This window comes from Montipora capricornis, chromosome 8 (assembly GCF_036669925.1).
Source record: "Montipora capricornis isolate CH-2021 chromosome 8, ASM3666992v2, whole genome shotgun sequence".
Classification (NCBI taxonomy): Eukaryota; Metazoa; Cnidaria; class Anthozoa; order Scleractinia; family Acroporidae; genus Montipora; species Montipora capricornis.
In genome coordinates this window covers 5,682,514-5,705,013 of record NC_090890.1, presented here as the reverse complement: position 1 = coordinate 5,705,013, position 22,500 = coordinate 5,682,514, and the positions used below count along the sequence as shown (strand labels likewise).

General features: G+C 38.8%; 2 protein-coding genes across 2 annotated transcripts in view; one reads left to right on the top strand and one right to left on the bottom strand.

The window, feature by feature from the left end:
• The first annotated feature begins 6,277 nt into the window (after nucleotides 1–6,277).
• Nucleotides 6,278–22,108, top strand: LOC138058961 (indoleamine 2,3-dioxygenase 2-like). The gene is made up of 16 exons (XM_068904435.1): nucleotides 6,278–6,411; nucleotides 7,550–7,648; nucleotides 9,355–9,474; nucleotides 10,566–10,617; nucleotides 11,232–11,298; nucleotides 13,260–13,274; nucleotides 13,804–13,903; nucleotides 14,397–14,417; nucleotides 16,177–16,273; nucleotides 16,571–16,622; nucleotides 17,481–17,547; nucleotides 18,231–18,303; nucleotides 18,963–19,070; nucleotides 19,168–19,264; nucleotides 19,832–19,908; nucleotides 20,619–22,108. The coding sequence occupies exons 1-16, from the start codon at nucleotides 6,337–6,339 to the stop codon at nucleotides 20,699–20,701; spliced, it is 1,203 nt and encodes a 400-aa protein (XP_068760536.1). The 5' UTR covers nucleotides 6,278–6,336; the 3' UTR covers nucleotides 20,702–22,108.
• The window catches only part of LOC138058962 (glycerophosphodiester phosphodiesterase 1-like), an 11,564-nt gene continuing 9,901 nt past the window's right edge, over nucleotides 20,838–22,500 (bottom strand). The window contains exon 5 of the mRNA XM_068904436.1: nucleotides 20,838–22,500. This exon is cut by the window's right edge and continues 1,989 nt beyond it. The gene's annotated coding sequence lies outside the window, so the exon portion shown is untranslated.

Sequence of the window (22,500 nt, the reverse complement as noted above, 5' to 3'; positions counted from 1 at the left end):
TTCTGTTAGAATAGCAGATTTATCTCTGGAGTAACTGTTATGTCAGGTATAATTTATTCCTCCTTTCAGGAACCGGCCCCTGGTCGGTATCCTTTGAACCGTGTTGTTTTAGTTCCCGCCGTAAGGGGGCATAATTCTCTTTCTTATCCTGGTCTTTCGCAGCTCTGTTGTCCATCCATGGACAACTCATCTCTAAGATGGTGACAATCTTCCACTTGTGGTCCACACCCTTAGCATCTATCCGGTTGGCTCTAGCTCACTACCACGTGCTCTGCGTACAGCGGGACATCCCAAAGGCTTGTGCATCTGCGCTTTCGTAGACAGGTTTTGGCTCGATCGGGGAGTACCATGGCGGTATAGTGTCTACGAGTTGTAGATCATGGAGCTTCTCAAAAAACAGAATCTTCAGCACGCAATTATGCCTGTGGAGATATTTGCTCTGCGCAAGCGCAGAACATCCAGCCAGAATATGTGCTACCGCCTCTTGCGATTTGCCGCAGAGTGTGCATTCCAGGTCACGTCACGTCACGTCACGTCAGTTCTTGCCTTTTTACTCTGGTAGGTTCGTGTATTGAGCATCTGCTCGTACAGCTCATAGATACCGGCAATCACGTGTGATGGACAGGATTACCACTTAAGCCAATCAAAAAACCGGTTACTCAGCTCGGAGTCACTCCATCTCGAGGCGATCAGCTTCCCTGGCCAACTCTGACTTCACACGTCCTCCTTCTTTTCTTGCTGAGCTCGCTTCAACTGCTGTTGATATTTGTACCAGGGATGTCATCTCCATCCTCAGTACAGCATCTAGGGTTAGGGTTCACCAAATTTAGCTATATTCCAAGTTCTTGCGCATACTTCAAAGCCTCCTTGACAATAGAACAATGTCCTAGCTTTACTGAACGGTCTTCAAACTGGCGCATCAGCTCCATGACTGGATCCTCGTTCTTAAACAGGTTAGGTGCACCTTTGATCTTAATCGCCTTGTACTCGGCTTCGACGGAACCCAGACCTCGTCCTCCGCACTGCCTTGCAAGATGACATAAGGCAGTTGAGCCCAGCGGGTGCTTTCCTCCTTGCCGCGAGTCTACGACGATCTTGCACATCTCACGATCAATACGTTGAAGTTCCGTGATGAGAAGGTGTTGTGTCCACATACAAGTAAGTCAAGGCAGGTAAGGCGTACTGATTGGAGGCTACGATGCGATTGAAATCAGAGAGTGGACTGGACCATATGATGGACATTCTGTTCGAGTACACCTGGGCGGCGAGTTTAAAAGATGTCAGATCTTCTTGTTATGTGCTTTCGAACACGCCCAGAAACTTATACTGAGCTCCCTCTTCTAGACATTTGATCACTGATGCTTCGTCAAATGCTAAGCTATCGGCGTCCTCTACCTTCACTCCTCTCTTGAGGTGTACAACAGAGCACTTCTTCGGATTCCAGTCGAGGCCATCTTGCATTGCAGGTCTTGATGATTTCATCACGGTATTAAGCCTAGGTGCGGAGGCAGCGAAGATCTTAAGATCGTCGATGTACAACAAATGCGTCACTTTAGTATCAATCGGCTTCGAGAGTCTATATCCTTCAGTTGCCTTGAGTTTCCAAGAGATTGGATTCAGGCAGATAGTAAATAGGCGCGGACATAGAGAATCCCCCTGGGGCAGTCCTCTTCCAAATTGGATAGTCTCCGACATCTCCATCCCCAGTTTAGTTCTTGTAACAATCCTGGTATTTCAGGCCTTAGAAAGCTTGGTAACCACTCTCGCTAGCAACCTTGGGAATCGTCTCACTCAACCACTCGTGGTCCACTGAGTCATAGGCTTTAGTCACGTCAACCCATGCCATGCTGAGGTTTCTTCTCCCACGGTGACAATCCTGGGTAACCATCCGGTCAATAAGCAAATTGTCCGTGGTGCCACTGTATCCTTCCTTCGCCCCTCTCTGCTCCGCCTCCATTGGCCCGTACACATCCAGGTGCTGATCCATAGGTCTTAACAAACAAGCGGTGAACCATTATAAACTGTATTCAGGAATGTTATTGGTCTTTGGTTATCGCTGGATACCACTCCTCGTTTGGGGATCACTGTAGTCTTTCCTACAGTAAACCACGTGGGAAAGTCACCTTGCAGCTTAGAGATATATTTGAAGCAGTGCATCACTCCGTGGTGGAGGGCCTCAGCATGTTTCTACCAATAATTAGATATCTTATCCGGCCCCGGGGCGCTCCAGTTCTTTTTCTTTTTCACTCTTTTCACAACCTCATCAACCTGTAGATCCCATTCCTCCTCGGCCGGGAGTGGCACATGCTCACCGATCACATCCTTCATCTCCTCTAGCTTGCTGGCAGAGGCGTCTCCTGTACCCGGGGTTTCCCACAACTCTTTCCAAAATCCGATAGCCTCTTCAATGTTGTCAAGCAATTCATCAGTGTTTGATCCTTTATCAACGTCCTCCATGCTCTTATACACCGGGCGGTCAGTCCCTTGATCCCTTGCAAGTTTATTAAACACCTTATAAACTCTGCTTGAATCCACTTGATAAGTTCGGTTAAACGACCTTGATTCCTCTACTTTCTTTCTCCTAACAAATCCCTTCTTCAACTTCCGCAGCACAGCCTTATTTCTTTCCATGTAATAACCAACTCTCCGACAGAGAACGTTTTACATTCCATCTTAAAAAGTTCCCGGTTCTTTCTACCTCTCTTCGTTTGCTCGCGGTTCAATTTTATTCTCTTCATTTCCGCCTTTGCAATAGATACTTTCTTCCGAGTTTCCATGACTTTCTCTTCGTACGCACGTTTCCATTTCGCGGTTGGTTTGTTTCGCGCACACATAAACTGCCCAGGCGTTTCTTTCTTCCACCCTTTTAACAAAAGAAAAGCAGCAACTACCAAGTACAATACGCAATCAACGAGCCATAAATACTCGAACGGCTTCTCATTAGGGGACACTAATGAAGAGAGAAATTTGAAAGCTGACATTTCGAGCGTTAGCCCTTCTTCAGACCGTTAGCCCTTCGTTAGCCATTCGCTCTGAAAAAGGGTCAGTCTTCAAATTTCCCTACGATGGTCAAGTTTACCAGAACTTAGAAAAAATACTCCCAAAAATAGATTTCTCTAGTACTGGGAGGGGGGGGAGGGATCGGTCTGCGTTTACAGCCTAAGAAGTTGACTAGGCACCTTTTAACGTCTTTTTAACGATCTAATCTTTATGTGTCCAAGGATACTACACTGTTTGGGAGCAAGTTCAAAATCCGTATGGCTCTAGGAAAAAAAAAATAACTAAAAGCTGAAACATTCGCTTTGGGTTGGAAATAAGTATGCTCGTAGCGACTAGTCGGTAGACCTAATTTTGCTGGGAAAAGTAATTGAGCCAGGGTTACGGAATTAATAAAAAACTGAGGACTGACTGGCAGACATCTATGCTCAAGAGTATCCCAGCCAGGAGACTTCAGTTGATAATCCCATTCCCGCGTTTCATTTCCAGGGGTGTAGTTAGCCCGGCATTACAAACTTTTGGACATCATTATCCGTAAATTTTCCCCGGTGAATGATTTCTCTTTTGATTTCGTATTTTTTAGGAAAAGACCAAGAAAGAAAATTCATGAATTTATTTAACCTCGCGTGGTTGTTTCAAAGTGAAGGAAACCATTTCAATGTGTTGTGTCATGGTGGTTATAGATATCATGAAAACTAAGAGAGCCGATCCTTTAGTTTGGACAGAGGTGTACGAACGGTGGAAGTAGATGGCAGCTAATGGCAGCCGATGACAGCCAACGAGGCCAAGAACCACAGGAAGCAAAGTCCTTAATTTAATCCTACTGGCGAAGAGTCGTGTAATTTCCCTCGTCGATCACCTTGTACAACAAATGCAAGAGAGGCTGCTACCACAGGAGGATCGATTCGTAAAACAGTATCTTGTCCCCAAAAGGCTACATGCATGTATTCACAAGCGGGAAGTTTCGGATAAGGTATATGGCACATACAAAACCGATCTATCTGAGAAGAGAGAATATGATACTGAAATCCTTAGATGGAAAACAAAATGGCAGCATTCTCCTCCTGGTAAGAGCCCAGCGACCCTGGCAGAAACCCTGGAGAGGGCAAATCCAGTCCTCTACCCAAATGTAAATGCGGTATTCTCTATTCTCCTCACAATGCCGGTTTCAACGGCCACCCCGGAACGCTCCTTCACTTCGATGCGCAGAATAAAAACCTATCTGCTTTCCACCATGAAAACGAAACGGCTGTCTTCCTTTGCTCTGATGCAAATGTGCCGGGAAATGCATGACCATAGACGTGGAGGCTGTGGCCCGTGATTTTTGCGGCAGAAAGAACTTCATAGGAATGCACAGAACTTAACAGAACTCGGGTTTTTGTCTAAGAAATATTGTCAAGATACGCTGACATTTTTCAAAATGTGCCAGTGGTTTCAATCTTAGTATTTTACAGACATCCAGAGTTGCAGTAATTTCACGAAAAACCTCTATTTGTAATGGCAATCGCGTTGATACTGAAGAAAGAGTCTCTGAAACATGATGACATTAAAAAATATGGTTCCTTGTTTGTAAAGCTATTCAGGGTTAGGATAAAATTCGCGAAAAAAAATCACTTCACATCTGTTAGTAAGTCTATTTTTTACTCCTATGACTTCCACGAAATCGCAAAGTTTGGAACGGACTTACGCAAATCAAAAATGGCCACCTACGCCTGACTTCCCCATCGACGCATCCCGCAAAAATTAGACTAGAGATTTCCCCTTTTATAGATTTTCTTCTCTTTTCCACTTTTTAGAGATTCTGATTTTATCCCGGTACCAATGAGTTTACTGGTTTTAAGGATAATCCAGGGCCGCATTTTGTGCAGCGGCTTTTCTTTTTGATTAATATATCTTTAAATATTATGTATTTAGTATCTATCTGTATATGCTATATAGTTTAGCTGTAAATGTAATGTCTCGAAGATGTTAGCCCCTGTAGTTATTCTGAAATTCGAGATGAAACAAAGTTTATGCCTGTATGTATGTTACCTTTAGTAGAGCGCGTGCGTACACTTCGTAATCTGCGACTCCAGTGCTTACCATATGACAGATAATTTGGTTTTATCAACGGAGTTGGTAATGTAAATTGGCCACCGCACAGAGATTCTAAAAGCTCTGACGAAGGGCTGACGCTCGAAACGTCAGCTTTTAGAATCTCTGTACGATGGCCAATTTACATTACCAACTCCGTTGATAAAACCAAATTTTTGTATTCTACTTCCACACCGACGCAGCACTACAGTTTCTTTAGAAACTACCCCCTTCATTCATATGACAGATAAGATGAGTTTTCCCTTGAATATTTAGGCGATCGAATTCATACGCTAAATTGACAACGTTCGAACCATGCGTGTCTGAGAGATAATTTCATGCAGTCTGGGACTCCTAAAATGTTCTCTTGTAAAGATAGCGCTTCACGAGTGAAGTTGTCTCTCTGGCTTTTCTGTGGACGAATTCCAGGACCTACCGGTACAATTTGGGCAAGTTTTGTAAGCTAAAAACTTCAATCGATGCGGTATTTTGCTGGTAGGACTGGGCGGCCCGACACTTATAAAAAAAACTATGAAATGAGAATCAGGAGTCTTCCCTTGCCATGGAATGGCAGCCGATGATTACCCACAATTGTTTTTGTGCATGAGCGAGGCAACTTGAGAAGAACGAGACTGTCCCTCATGGACCTCATGGAATGGCTGAAGCGCGGCCAGAGGAGAAGATTTCTAGCCAGATACTCAGGAGTAGGTCTGGTGTGTTCTGCTAACGTAGATTTTGGCTTTCTGAACAAGTTTTTATCATAGAAAATTCGCGACAAAGTTGTGCTTTCATTTCGCTGTAATCCTCGTGTCAAAGAAACGGTATAATGTAAATAAGAGAATGACGAGATTCATATTTGCAGATGACCTGTCCTCTTACTACTACATCAAGTCAAACTACTACATCTTTATGAAATAAGCACATTCATTACTTTACAAAAGTAGGTTTGTTTTTTTTTTTTTTAAAAGGGTTTTCCTGGTTGTATGAAAAAAACGTTTTCCTTCCCGTCCTCTTCTTATGCATGATCTTCGCGGAAATTACATTATATCCCTCAATAAACCTGGGAAAACCAGTTGTGGTCTTCACTAGTTCTTTTTTCTTACCTAAATGCTGAATGCTGAATGCGCTACCCCGTTTTGTATATTCTCTCTTTCAGAGATTCCCCGTTCCCCTTTCCTTGCTCCTCGTGTTTTCCATTCCTGCAATTCCCGCCTATTTGCTGTATTGTTTCGAGCGTGCCTTGTGAGCGATCAAGGGGTTTCACTGATGGCCTGTGTTCCTTCACCTACTGACTTTGATGTTTCACCAACTGTAGGATTTGTCCCGGAAAGCGAACCGTTGGTAAGTAAAAACGCTACAGGCACTTTAGAATTTTTAAGTTCATCAATACTCCTACTAGTACTGAGTACTAGTAAAAGAAGCCAGTATGAGTGAAACGTCACGCGATCTCCCGACTCGCTTTAAAATGATATGTAACAGATGTCGATGAATTATTAGCGAGTTGCAACAGTTTGTCTTGAAAATGCACTAAAGCAAGTTGAGACCGGGCATGGAATTTGAATTTGAATTTTACATGCAACGCCTGACAATCAATTAGGCTCGATTCCAGCTGTTTTTGGAGTCCGGTATCATCCTCCTCCCAACGTTGGTGTGGGGCCAAAACGTCTGGAAATCGAGCCTAACAATCAATTTACTGTAAAGTTATTAGCTTTTATTCTGCTGGCTTTCAAATGGACACTTGCACCTGTACTTGCTGGGGTCCGACTCCTGTCCGCTGACCCCCTATAAAATTCAGAGACAGTGTAATTAAAATAGAATAAAGTGATAAATGACAAAATTATATAAACTTCCCAGAATTTTCAGAATCATAGTGCTATTAAACCGCAAGTAAAACTTTTGCACTAATTATTGTCATGACACCAGGCAAATGTTTTGGATCAATTGAAATATCTCTGTCAGAGTTTTTCCTCCCTGTCTGGGGCAAGTGGGATTTTGTCGGGAAGGAGGCTAGGGAGAGAAAAAGAGATATGTGGTTTATCTTGCCTGGTTTTCCCAACCTTCATTTTTGTACAGTCATGCAAGAATACCCGTCACTGACTCTTCAGGTAAGACTTGAATGCGATATTGGTATTTGCGAAATCTTTCAAGCAAGTGGAATTTCATCACTTTTTACACGTCATTTCTTTGCCCTAGACAAATGAAAATGCAAATCAATGCAGAAGGGGGTCTTCGTTTTGTTGAAACCCCACATGCTTAGACTTGCTCACAAAAACCAACTATAAAATTAAATATAGTCAATTTAATACCAGGGACAGTATTATTACTATTAAACACAATCCTTAGTCTCTCTATTTAATGAAAGGCAGTCTGGGAGTAAAATGTCTGCCTGGGCTTTGAACCCATAACATCCCACTTGGGAATTAAGTTTGCATGAATTGATTTTGACTTTAAGATACTTTAATTAATTAATATTAAACAGCAATGTCTACCAGAGTACTTTTCTCCCTGGGAGGAAATTGGAAGAAACTTGCCACGTCTGGTAAAAGATCCTGATGTTCTACGTCAAAGGATTAACCAAGTAAGAAAATTTTGGCTGGACAGTAGAATTACCCAGCCAGTAGAACATGTAGCCACTGATTTTCATGTGATTAGCAGGTATTGTAACATATCTTATTACTAAAAGAGTATTACTATGAAAAGATGGAAGTGGCTAGATTTTCTGCAATTGCTTAAAAATATTCATCGCTAATCTTCAGTTTGTAGTAAATTGTTATGCAGACATAAATTACTACTACTACTCCTCCTCCTCCTTCGACTACGGCTGCTGCGACTGTGACTGCCACTGCCCCTGCCACTGCCACTACCACTGCCACTACCACTACTACTACTAGAGTACCTACTACTACTACTACTACTACTACTACTACTACTACTGCTACTACAGTAACTACCACTACTACTACTACAGTAACTACTACTACTACTACTACTACTACTACTACTACTACTACTACTACTACTACTACTACTACAGTAACTACTACTACTACCACCACCACCACTACCACTACTACTACTACCACTACTGCCTCTGCCATCCTTCCCCAATGTCTACCTCATTCCCAGTTTTCCGTTCACGTGTCAACTCCAATCCAGTGCCATTTTATAGCTGTTGCCTTCCTTCCAATCAGGTTTCTGATCCAGTTGCACTGTTTTTACGTCAGTTCTTCACTGAGGCTGTTTGTGTTCCCCCTCTCTGACATCACCACATCCATCACTTGTCTAACCCCAGGATCCTTAAACATTTTTTCAAACCAAAATGTTGATTTTTGGTGAGAGGGAAAAAAGTACCCAAAGAAAAAACCTCTTGGAGGTCAGAGTAGAGAACCAATAAACTCATGGTCAACCCACATGATGCTACGTTGATCCAAGAAGCAAACCCACTACATGTACATCATGGCTACATTAGTGGAAGGACTGACTGCTACTGCTCTCACCACTGTGCTACTCCTGCTCTCAATCATGAAATAACAAAAGAGAATGGATAAAAAATTATTGTACTAAATATGTGATAATATTAATTTAACTTTAACAACAGCTAGGTTCACTCAATGTTCCCATTAACCCTTTCATTCATGTAAGGACCAATGAGACCTATAGATTTTACTCTGTCTAACGCCAGACGATTTTACTTGTCAATGGGGAACCCCACAGGAGTGAAAGGGTTATTGTTTTACGAGACAACTGGTTTGTCTCTTCTACTGGGCAAACCTGCCCAGAGGGAAGGAGCACGAACAGGACTTGAGGTCCTATGCGAGGTGCTCCACCCTACCCTATCCAGACCAGAAAGACCAGACCACAACACCGGGAACTACATGCCCTACTCTTTACGACAAGTGTGCGGGTTCTTTTACGTCCCACAGGATTATGAACATTGAAGGGTTGTGAGACGGGACCTCCGGCTTATCGTCCTTATCCAAGAAGACTAGAGAGTCTAACCTTTTCCAGATGTAATTACAAAGGCAGCACTTTCTCCTCAGTTATTTAAAGACCCTGAGTGTTGGTCCGGCCGGAGTTGAACCCACGACCTCCCGCGTGACAGCCCGGTGCTCAACCAACTGAACCACCGGTGCGCGGTTAACTAACTAAATAAATATCACCACTTTGCACTAAATTGCATGCTTTTTTTCTGGTACCTGAGTATATTGGTTTCTTCAAAATTTCTGTTGTTTTTTATAGTCAGTCACAAAATGATTATCATAAAGTTACATTGTTTGTTTGCAGCTTCCCTTGTTAGACCATAACAAGCTTTCATCGGAAGATGAGTGGAAGCGAGCTCATTTGGTTCTCGCCTGTGTTTCTCATGCATATGTATGGTGCAAGGGAGATGCGGGAGTAGCAAAGGTATTTGTTACTGACATGGCTTGATGATAGGGGAGACTTTGCATATGAAGGGGCTGGGATACTCACCAGAAATTTTGAATTAAACCAATATGGGTGTGGCCCAGGCTGTTTTGACCCCTAACATATTAAATAACATATTCCTATATTTTATATTCTTAACGAGATCTTCACCGCTCATGGTGGCGTTTTGACCAGAACACTCTAGGTGAGACCAAAATCCTAAAGTTACACCCCCAAGTGAGATGACGAGCATCCTCGCCCCTTTCATTGGCAAGTCCTCCTCCCTCTCGACACCTCTCTTCCTGAGCTGCCAGGCCACTTATATTTATTTGGTGAATCGATCTAAATGGTCTGAACTTACAACTCACTGCATGAACACTATACATGTAAATAATCCACTAGATATGGAGATCCTGCAACTTACATTATTATTGTTTTAATTAGTCATGAATTACTTATTTGTCTAAAAAACAACTAAGTAACGAACTATTGCCAACGCCTACCTGCATATTATGGCTTAAAGTGCACATGCAACACAATCAAAACAGTCAAACAACAGACAAATTTCAGTGACAGCAGCCCAACACAGAGCTTTAATTAATTTACATTGTAGGATGGATCCTCACAGGCAATAAAATCGTGACTAACCATACAGATAACCAATAACATCACCTTTCTGGCAGCCTATTAGTCCAAAGACAAGAGTAATTCTGTACTATATGAACTGACATCACTTTCACCTCACTCTGTGAAGATGACTGAATGCAATTGCATGCATATGCTAAGGTTGTTGAAACAGTCACAAACAACATGCGTTAATTCTTAGCACTCACTGAGAGGATCAAATACCATCATTATAGGTACGTCCTTCCCGTGCCCAAACGTTTTTTTATGCTTGAGATGCAAGTATATAGGTACGTCCTTCCCTTGCCTAAACGTTTTTTTATGCCTGAGATGCAAGTAGCTTTTCACAATAGTCTAGTGGCATGGGTTGTGTTTTATTTCATGAGCATTTTAAGAAAAGTAATTTTTAAATACTTAATCAAGCTGTTTGTATGAGATGATTTTAGAAAAATTTCCTTCGGTTGCAGATTATTCCAAAGTGTCTCGCAATCCCTTGGGTGGCTGCAGCTAAGCATTTAGGTGAGAATGGTATTAAATATAAACCTAAGTGATTGCTCGAGGTTTATGCTTAAAACAAAATAATATTCTATGGACATTAGGTTACGCTTTAGTTAGCCAGCGAGAAGGCTTCTTCTTTTTGTAGTGAGGAGAGCAACACCATGTAAGACCCCACAATACATTTGAATACTAACCAAAAAAGGTTGGATTTGAGATTAAATATTGTTGTAGGCCTAAAACGTTATTGCTCCAGCAGACCTACAGTAATTCATAATTTGAGATTAAGAGTGGGATTCACATTAAGACTGAAATTAGGAGCAATAACTTTTTAGGCCTAATTAGACCTAAAATGATATTTAATCTCAAATCAAACCTTTGTCTCTTTTGGGGGAAGGGGTAGTGTCAATTTTTCATTCAATCTGTCCAAGATAGTAGCTATAGGTGTTTGAACATTTTTGGCTCTAAGTAAAAAGATTGGATGGAGCAGTCTGAAAAGAACTTGCTTTTCATGATTATTTAACTGTGTGCTTTTTAAAAGCCATTTGGAAATAGTCAGAACCTAAACAATCATTACTTGTAATTATTGCATTTTGTACCGTTTTATTAATGGTGAATCTTTTCAAAACTCTATGTAGGTATTCCTCCAGTAATAACACATTGTAGCTACATGCTCTATAACTGGAAATGCATTGATCCAAGCCAGTAAGCTGTATTTTATTTTACTGAAAATTAGTGCACTTTACTCATAATAGCAGAGCTCTCGCAGAGCAAGCTCTGAATTACAGGGAGATTAGGAATAACTTATAGATATTTCACAGTCACAAAGTCCTTTAGTCTATTAGTTCTTGTTCTAAGAGGGCGTATTCTGGTGCCCGACCTCATGCAATAATCATGTTGGACAGACAGGGTACTAGAATGGGCTAGCTTCCTAACCAAGGTGGTCCAAGTCCAAGTTTGACATGTACCGTTTACATAAATCTATGTGGCAAGACTTGAGTGTTGCGAGACCTGCATTAATGAGCGTGGCCTCATAGCTTAAACTTGGGAAGATAATGTTCATTGCTCGTTTCTGAACTCTCTCCAACAATTCTGAGAGGTAGTTGGACATGTTATTAAAAACCACACAACCGTTTTCCAGTACTGATCTTACAAATGAGCAATAAACTACGATGATAACTTGATTGCTGACACCACACTTCTTCATCTGACGTAGGACATATATATAGCTGTTTGTTAGCTTTCCTGACTATAATGTCACAGTGGGAGTCCCATTTCAGGTCGTCTGCGAGAGTGACACCGAGAAGCTTAAACGTGCGCACATGCTCAACGACTGTATTCCCAATGAAAATGGGGCTCCACGTGCAACAGTATAGTCAAGAAAGTCAACAACAATACATTTGCATTTGGTTGGATTTTAGATCTTTTTTTTTGTATTAATTAGCATAACTGTAGACGTCATTAACTAAGAAGTTAAGATAATTTTTTGGAAAATCTATCCATGCAAGAAATTTTGCAGAACCCAAGAACCAATTTACAAAAAAGTTTGCAATAAATATGAAGTGTTCTGCACAAACATTATATAAATGCAAACAGGAATAATGTAACCTTAGAACAATTGACTGCAATCTGAAACTGTACTCCAGTGAAGATATAAAAAGCATCAACAAGTTAAAACCCTAGTGCTGAATATGCATATACTTCAACCCACACAAGAAATTAAAGGCAACTCAAACAATACCAAGCCAATAATGTCTCCTAAATCATTGCTCATTCTAAAGAAAGAAACTTCTGTATCTTGTCCCACACAGTAAAAGCTAGTTGTAAGGCAAACTTGGGTCTCTTGACCCTAACCCTAACCCATACCTCAACCAACCCCCACCCCCAGAATATTTAGACATGCCGCTATGAGCAGTAAAATGAACGACTTCAAGTGAAAAGGTCACAGAGGCTTAAAAAGTACTGAATGAAATTACCTAAAACTCAATTCTAATATGCACACACTGATCCAATCTTTAAAAAACATACACCTTTTGCAACTAAGTTTATTCATGTACTCCTATCAAAACTGTATTCTTCCTGTAAATTTTGATTGCAAAATTATTTACCTTACAAAGACAAATTCATTCATACAATGCAAGAAATTCCCATGTTTTTCGTCAACCTTTCTGTTCAGGCAAACATCAAACAATTTTCCGTTTTTATCAAGGACCCAAATTTTACAACTCTTTGACTACTGAGATCGTTAACTCGACATCTCCCCCCTCCTTTTAAAAAGTGTCAATAAGGCGTTTATTTGTTATAACTGTTGGTATCCTTACATAAATATGTTAAGTATTAAGATTATGGCAGCTTTCCTTTCCTCTTAATTTGTATTTTCCAGCAGCAACAGCATCATCATCATCATCATTGTCATTTATTAGGGGTAAATCATGACACTTTGATGCTTAACAAAAAATTTTAAATTAGAATGGTTCTCATGGTCTAAATCTTAATAAAATTATAATAATATTATATTTGATTGAATTCTCTTGGGTGAATGTAGACAGACCTTTGATTACTATTATTTTTATGTTGTAAATACCATAGTTTAATTGTTTTACCTATTTTATCCCTCTTGGTTTTTTTCCACATTATACCTTGGTATTTCTATTTCCTGACTGGAGGCCTCTCAGCATGAAGTAAGTTGAGCTTTATTCAGCATTAATTATCATTTCAGTGGGTGCAGTTATAATTATATGTTCACAAATACAGGGAATCAGAGGCATGAACATCACTAGTGTTGATTACATCCATTTAAGTGTTTTAATGCTAACCGTAAATTATTCACTCATAAACACTTAACAGAAGCCTAACATTAATCAGCCCTACAACCCAAACTTGAAACTGCATTTATAATATATTTGAATCCTGTTGGAGCCTGCACCTGAATTTTTCAGGTGTCTATAAGTCTAGAGATAAAAGAGAAGTGATCGACCTCACACTTATCTGGACAACTTAATAATAATTATTACTATCTCTTTAGTATATAATAATATTATTTTATTCGTAAAATATAAAAACTGGAGTTAGTGACAGCATTTATTTATTTTTAATTAACTTTTACTTTCAGCTCTGCATGCACTTTAACATAAAAAGAGCTAAAATTATTTTCCAGTTGAAATGCCTCTAAGGCTAAGTTCAGTAAACTCTTTTTATTTCATCCCTCAGAAATATGGATCTAGCAATAATGATTACAGGTTCATCAACTGAAAAAGGATTTGTGAAAATCCCTATCCTTATCGAGTTAGAGTTTGGAAGAGGTTTGCATGTAAGTGCCCATGATTTGTGATCTTTCAAAATGTATCCCAAATAAACAGTGAAGTGAAAGTCTTACTAGTACGTAGCAAGCAGAATTTTCTGAATCATTCAGTCACTGATTCACATAATCATGCAAGCATATACCAGGCCCGATCACATGCACTATCATTAATTGTTGTAAGAAGCAAGTCATCAACAAAATCAGCTATTTAAACGATAAGCATTCAAGGAATAGCTTGAAAGGTCCTAATAACTTTGTTTTGGTCTTTTCCCTGTAAATGAGGGCTATCTCAGTTCTACAGTACTGTGACTCATTTCACACATAACATATGCAAGTCACGTAATTGTCTAAATTGACAGCTGACATTTAAGTATACGCATATATACAAATTCATAGATTGAGGAAACTTAATGCATCCACTTTGTTTCAGCTTGAGAAAATTGGGTAAATGGCTTGTTTTCTTCAACAGAGTGATATTTGTTTCATATCTTTATTTCCTTAGGCTGTCATTGATGGACAAAAGGTCAGGAATGCCCCACTCATTCAGTTCATTGCCGCTTAACTTTGTTTTATTAAGTACTCTGGTCTTCCCAAAAACAACCTGTTTTATTATAGTCTTTTCTTATTTGCCACATTTTTTCCCTGGCCGTAGGTCTTGATCTTTCAATTATCTAAGATAAGCCATAATATTTTTTATTTTAATTCATTTTAACAATAACAATCAATAATAATTATTATTTTAAATTCTCATTGTCATAATTGTTATTATCAATTTTAAATTTGTTTTTTTAGAGTATTGATTGAGAGAAAATCTGTCAGCCCTCTTAACTGACTCAGAAAGTGAACATTATTGAAAAAAAATTGTTTTTTTTAAAACTGTGCACATGTAGATCAGTGTTGTTTTCAGAGAACATAATTATTATGATTATAGTATCAAATGAATAATTATTTTCAAGAATTATGTACTAGTTAGTGACTGTTAGTGAGCCTAAATTAAATAATCACTCCCCATTAACCCTTTAACGTCCAAACTGGCCTAAACCAGAACCCCTGGGAGCCAATGGGTTAAGTGGCTAAAGATAAAGGCTTGTAGCCTCATGGGCTCAGCACATGTTTATTAAATCCTCACATGTAGTGTAATAGCAGCTATGAAGAATGGGTGATGTTTTACTTTTATTTAGGGTTAGGGTTAGGGATTTAGTCTAAAAGTATGTATAGGGCTTCCACAATTATTATAGTAATTAAGAGCCAAGGCCATGCACCCCCAATCAGACCACAGCTTTCACTTTCAATTTGTTTTATTAATAATAGGTTTAGGAGGAAATGCACCCCCGAGTGGTTAGGGCAATTCTTTAAGATCTGGCCCCAGTTGTTCAAACGATGGATAGAGCTTATATGTCCACCAGATAACTCACTATCCAGCGCATAAACAGTAGCAAAACCAATTGAGTTATCCAGTGGATAGCGCTATCCACCCTTTGAACAACTGGGGCCTGGAGATCATGGGTTCAGGATCCGTTCTGACCACTTGTTGAATTTGATTCTGGTAGTCCCTGGTTCACCTTGCACTTGTAAATAGCCTACTGGTTTGCCTTCCGCCAGTTGGGATTCTAAACAGCTAGTTGTTTTCTGTTCTGTCATTTTGTTGATTGTGTCTCAATGGATCTGAAAAGACACTATGGAGAGTGGTCAATTAAAGTATAATTTTATATTGTATTGCATATTCAGGAAGTTATATAATTTTATTTAATACGTAAAAAATAGGAATTTAAAAAATAATAAATTTCCTGAATCCTGGATTGGAAGGCAGTCATGGAATTTGAATTTGAATTTGAATCATAGAAAGTCATGAAAAATGTCATGATGGTGGTAATCTACAAATTAAAGGAACAATGTATTTTTGTGTTATTATATTATGGAAAGTGATGAGAACAAGGCATTAGACCTTCAATTCACTTTTAATTAACACCAAAGAACAAATCGATAAGGTTTATAGCTATCTCATTATTATTTGTTTCAAAAGATGTTTATTGCAGAAATATTTTCACAGTGAGTCTGGTTACAATTAAGATTCTGGGGTTTGACGTCACTTGATACTCTACAATTAACCTAAAGAACTTTCTTCCTGAAAAATTTCTGAATTAAGAAATAACTGAAAAATTACCAACATTATTAATTTGCATCAGAAGTCATTGAGCACATAATTTATTCGGCTCTTAACCAATTTTAATTGGATTGTTCATCTCCAAACTACATGTACTTGTATTTTAATTCTTTTTCAGTCCGTCAAGAATTCTGACAGGGTAGGATTGATGAAAGCGTTGAAATCAATCAAAACGACAATAATAAAGCTAACAGCAATATTCTTGCAAACAAATGGTAAGCAAGCAAATGTTATTATTCTTATTATCTGTTGTTGAATTTCTCCAGTAATTGAACTTTGTGGGCCACTTCAAACAGCCACTTACACGAGTCTTACGAATAGCTCATTCCATGTACAAAATTAATAATCTGCAAGTTTTGTTAAGTTCACAAAACTTGTGTGGCACGTAAGAAATCTCAAAAAGAGCTCAATGTGTTCACTGAGGGTGAGAAGATTTTTTCAAAATAACAAAAAAAAAATGTTTGAGCTTGAGGATCACTAAGTCTTCCTATTAATATTGATGTCATTTTTAGATGTTGTTGATCCTGATGAATTCTACCAAAATCTTAGGCCATATCTTTCTGGGTAGGTACCTAAATAACAAACTTCTCTGCAAGTGTATATGTTATGGTTCAATTTTCGTACGCTCGTACAAAATTCAATTTTCAAATCAGTTTGCTTTTTTGAAACTGGTTTATTTTTTTAAGACTGGTTTTATTTTTTTGAAACTGGTTTTATTTTTCTATTTTGAATAGGTAGAGTGTGATTTGAGTCCAAATAGTGTTTGCCTTGTGAATTTTATGCTTTAAATAGAGTAATGTTATTTTGTTCTCCTTTCTCTATTACCTGACAACTTAATGTACATTTGTAGATTTCATTCAAACAGTGTGTATGTGTTTTGTCTAGATATTAGTCTTAAAGTCTCAAGTTTCAGCACAAGGGGTTGTTCAATTAGGGTTAGGATTTAGGGTTAGGTTTAGAGAGGTAGGGGCCAGGTTGAAATTTTTATTTTCAACCAAGGGATGTTTTTCAGTCACAGTTACAGATTCGGCCTAAGCACTGATTTATTATTTTAAGCTATGTTGGTATGGTTAGGGTGAATGTCAATTTTTATTGATACTACATCGCCAACTTTAAATTCACTGCATTTCTTTTCATCTTTCTTGTTACACTGTTTGATCATCTTCTCGTTGTATTGTGCTTGACTGTCACATATTTTTTGTCGTTTTCTTTGGCGTTCCTCATTAATGTCTGTTCATAATGTTCAACTTGAAGGACTTGGCTGGTGTTAAGTTGCTCAGGTTCTTGTGAGCGGTCTTCAGAATGCATAGAAAACACAAAATGACCCACATAAAAAAACGCTTGCCAACAATGAGGCAATGTAGCACGTGGTTGTTTCAGTATAGTTTTATAATGACAAAGAAAGGCTTTCATCTGTTGTAGGTGGAATGGCAATCCCACTTTGCCAGATGGTCTCCTGTATGAAGGTGTTAGCAAGACACCATTGAAAGTAAGTGATGTTTCTGAGAATGCTTACATAAACATTAGTAAGGAATTGCCCTACCACATCCCACTCCCTGTTCCCCTGGACTACTAGCTACCTCTTCTCCCCCTGAACCTCACACTCAGAGGCCGGGACTAAGTGGGAGGTATCAATTTCTACAATCCTATGCACCCACCCCCACACACATGCAGGAAGACACTGAAGTAGAAGGTATCTAGGGTCTTTTGACCCATGCAATTGCCTTGAAGAATAATGTAAGAAGGAATGACAGTAGAACACAAGACTTTATGATAATCATCACCATCAGCAGTAGCAGTAGCAGCAGCAGTAGTAGTAGTATAATAGTATTCTGCAACTGAGCATGCTCCTCCTAGTGGTGCCAGTGGATATCATGGAGAACCAGTGTTGTTGAGACTTTTGTTCGTGGTGGGCAGGGAGGGACCAATGGCTGTGAGGGCTTGACAAGGAAAGGACCATGAGGACATCAAGAATAATAATTACTAGGATGAACTTCATATCCACAAGTGGACATGTTAAAAGAAGCATCTGGATGAAAACAATAAAAGAATTAAAACAATATTTTTTATATGTTGACTGAGGGCAGTATAAATCAGTTACTATTTATTTGCATATCTTCAAATGTACTAGTAAGAAGGCCTTTTTATGTGTCATTTAACTTTTTTCGTCAGTATTCTGGTGGAAGTGCAGCGCAATCTTCAGTGTTTCAAGTTTTAGATGCTGCTTTAGGTGTCATCCATGCAGGTAAAAGTATGGACTCATCATGCTAAATTGCGAGTTATTTTCATTTATCATCAACAGTCTCAATCGGTTCAGTAAGGCCATAATAATAGTTAGGCTTCCACCTTATGGAATGCTTAGCTCTCCAGCAAAGACCCTTACAGGGAAACTGCCTCTAGCTGACCCTATTTAGATGCACACGGATTTCAATAAGCATCACGAAGTGTCCCCTTGCTCTTCTGGCCAACTTCAACATCACTTGTGTCTCAGAATACAGACAATTTATGTCACAAAGTGTCCCCCAAATGCTGCTCTTTAAGTGAAGATTAACTGCTGCATTTACCCAAAGCTAAAAATATCACTAACCTTAACCCTTACCTTATTGTTGAAAATAGGTAGCAAATGCTTAGACTTAAAGGGACACTTTGTGTTGGATGTCAAAATTGGGCGTGCATCTAATTAGGGTCAAACCTGGACATAAGTGGAGAGTGCCTCTAGCAACAGCTGAAAGCTTATGTGTGGGATAACAGATACCGGTATTTTGTACCTACTATTAAATTTTACTGGTCATGTATGAATATCATGCTGTCATTTTACATGGCACTAAAGACCCTTGTTTTCTGCTTTATACAGACCTGACTCTCAAATATTGCAAGCATTTTTTTGTCTTTTTGTAAACATAGATAGCAGTTCAGTTGGCAACTTTTTGGAGAGAATGCGCTATTACATGCCTCCAAAACATCGTGCATTTATAGAGGCTGTAGGACAAGGACCCTCAATCAGACATTTTGGTGAGTTCTTTATAATATAACTAAAGCTGTTTAGTGCAAGATGTTCTTTTTCCTCTAATTTGACCTTTTGACATGAAGATTCGTTTGCTCTTGATAGCACTAACAAGTGGAAATATCCAATTGCTTGAGGAATACAACCAGTGTGTAGAAAACCTGAAGGATTTCAGGAGTGCTCACTTACAAATTGTTGCAAGGTTAGTAACATTGCTTGATTTACCATTATTCACAGTCTTGTCTCAAATTCACTTATTATAAAGTACTACTAACAGTAACTATGATCAAAGAATCACTTTCCTTTTTCCTTCAGATTTTGAAAGTGTGTTTGCTTAACAACTGACAGGCAAAATTCTGAGCTTTGATTTTTATCCAAATGCTGTTTACTTTGAGTGTGATAATTTATAAGTTTTGAATTTCATGGTCTGCCATTATTCACATTCAAAACTGACTGACTAGACTTCAGAGGGTTGGATCTAGGGAAAAGCAACGCCATTTTACTTGCTATGCAGATGCAGCTTATTGCACAGTCATGCAAAACACAAATCTAAAAAACTCCCAGGCTCCATATCAGTTCAGAATAATGATTGATTTTTTGGTCATAGTAGAACTTAAAACTGCTGGTATTTGCTCCATGGTTTTAAGACTTGGTACAAAATGTACATTAAGGAAGTTATCATTATTGTTGTTTTCTTGTTGTTGTTGTTGTTGTTGTTGCTGTTAACCACAACTTTACTTACTTAAAAAATAATGTTGTGTACATGCAGATATGTGGTGATTCCAGGAAATAAAGAAAAAGAAAAGAAACAGTTTGGCATGGCCATACATGGAACTGGAGGATCTGGTGAGTTTTTCACTTTTGGGAAAAAAAGGCATGCAACAAGTTTTATTTGCTACAAAAAAGCTGGCTTGTCAAATTTTCAGGAAATGTGTTTGTCATGAAAAGTATCTATCATGTTTTCTTCAAATAAAAAAATTGCTGTCATAAAAATAATTTTTCCTTTGGAAATGATTGAAGAGAAGATTGACAGTGTCATTAATTCCCACTTCCTCACCCACTTGTTGAATGAGCTGAATGTAGTCTTCAGACTAAGCATGGCTTCCCAATCTTATCACCAAAATCTTAGAGCCCAATTGTGATACTAATAATTATTAAAGTTCACTTAAACACCAAGCATGACCTCAAGGCTCTGGAAAATAAGATGGTATTTATGACACTTATCCCAGGCACCTTGATGTTTGAATAAGAACACATCAAAGCAGATTGGGCTTTTTACATGATATGGTGGGTCTAAAACACAGGTCAGATTCCACAGGTCAGGGTACATGTCACTTTGCTACAGACAAATAAACAACACCAAAAGTGTTTCCTTAGCCCTAATCACCGTACAAAAATGTTGTTTCAGGTTTAAGGGAAACGTTTAGCTTAGTTGTTCATCACTGGAGCAGAGACTGGAATGTGACCTGTGTTTTTGACCAACCTCTTTTTACACCACAGGTGATTCCATTAACTCTCACTAATGTATTGAATAAATGATCTTTATACCTTTGCAGATATCATGCCTTTCTTGAAACAAGCCAGAAACGAAACAGGTGGAGCTCTCATCTGTAACAACAATGAAAAAAAAATGGGATGACAGGATGAGCAAGGATTGAACTGCTTGAAATAGCTGCTTGAATTAAAAGCGTTAAGCAGTCATTGTCCACATTTATAATGTTCTGCAGTTGCTCTCTCAACTTACATTTGTCCAGGCATGTCTTCTATTAACATTGGCATTCGTACAGGAAAAACCACACTGTCAAATCCATGGTACATTCAATAAACATTGACCTAGCTCTCACACTAACTCAATAGCCTGGCACAAGGTCTTGCACAATAACAGCCAATGTTCAAACAATTTGTTCTTTATCAATCAGAAGAGTGTGGTATGCATTCATGTATATGATAGATACAGTGTAAACGGATTTACCATGAAACCTAAAAGGAAACGGAACTCCTAAAAAAACAAAAACAGTCAAAGAACTAAAAAAGAAAAACAAGGTTTAGCATACTTCTCTTGATCTTGACTTTGGGTGACTCCCAGTTGCTTGATAGCTCATTAATTACCAGCAGATTGATGGCATTGCAATGCAGATATCACCGAGGTCATGGATTCCAATCCATTCAATAATTCAGACTTTCCTTTTGTTGCTCCTTAAGTAACATTCACACAGCTGTAACTGTACTGATCTAACACCACACACTGTTTTTTTTCTGTCAAATGCATGACACAAGGTCCCCCCAACCCTATGTACAGCATTAATTTTTATCCAGCATGAGTCAAGGATTCTTATGCCAATAATACCAAGAACAAAACAAGCATTGTTTTAACATCTTTTTGTTTAATTCTGCCACAGGAGAGAAAAGCTCTCCAAATTTTATGTATTCCTTCTTGCACAACTTAGAAATTATGGTAATAATATTATTAAATTTGATTGAATCATGGATCTTGTGATAGCAAAGGTTACAAATTAATAACAATTTACAATGAAGTTTTACTTAAGGGCGGTGCCTACTAATTCAAAGATAATTTTCCCTCGGTTTGTGATAGTGCAGGAAATGTAGATCTTTACAAGTGTTATTGAAATCCAAAAAGAAAATTGTGGGTAACCACGCATTTTTTAAAGATAATTCATGATTAATATTTGTAAAAAGCTTTAAAATGCAGAGCAATGTATGGCGTTCCTTCTAAAATTGAGGCTTAATTATCTCTCAAAAATGCATGGTTACCCCCAATTTTCTTTTTGGATACCAAGAGTACTAACTAAGATCTACTTTCTCCGGATAGTTTTAAACCGCGCAAAAATATGCCTGTATTAGTAAGCATCACGGATAGGAACGCCGAGTATCTTGAGATGCGCAGAACGTATGCACGATAACAATAGTAGGCACCGTCCTTAATAATATGATTGTACATAGCTGTATGGCTGTATGCATTTTAAACAACAAAAGAAATGTCACAGTATTTACCAAATAAATAAAGTATGTAACATGTGTAGTCATACCAGGAATACATTAATATTATTATGCATCTATCAATGTTAAGCCCAAGGGGGGGGGGGGGGGACCCCGGGCATATGTGGGGCATTTGACCTCTGTTGCCTTCTCCACCCTCTGGAATTTGACTAAGAATCTGGGCTCCAGGGTGGGGACGTTTGCTTTTTTTGCATGGAGGAATGGGCCAAAGTCACATCGACCCATGTGCTCGTCGTCTGTGCGCTGGCCATCTTGGAATTGAAGTACCGTGGCTAAAGCCCTGAGAGACGGCTGTTTTTAATAGTGGTTGCACTTGTTTTAATATTTATACAAAAACACTACTTCTCACTACTCATTTTCAAATGAATATAAATAATTGATGGAACACCTTACTTAGTGGGGATTGTGTGGATTGTTGAT

What these genes read in the sequence shown, in the direction of transcription:
- LOC138058961 (XM_068904435.1), top strand. Translation starts at nt 6,337, where the DNA reads ATGGCCTGTGTTCCTTCACCTACTGACTTTGATGTTTCACCAACTGTA. An exon ending in ACCCTCAATCAGACATTTTG is followed by an intron (nt 19,071 to 19,167) that starts GTGAGTTCTTTA and finishes TGCTCTTGATAG; the next exon opens with CACTAACAAGTGGAAATATC. An exon ending in ACATGGAACTGGAGGATCTG is followed by an intron (nt 19,909 to 20,618) that starts GTGAGTTTTTCA and finishes ATACCTTTGCAG; the next exon opens with ATATCATGCCTTTCTTGAAA.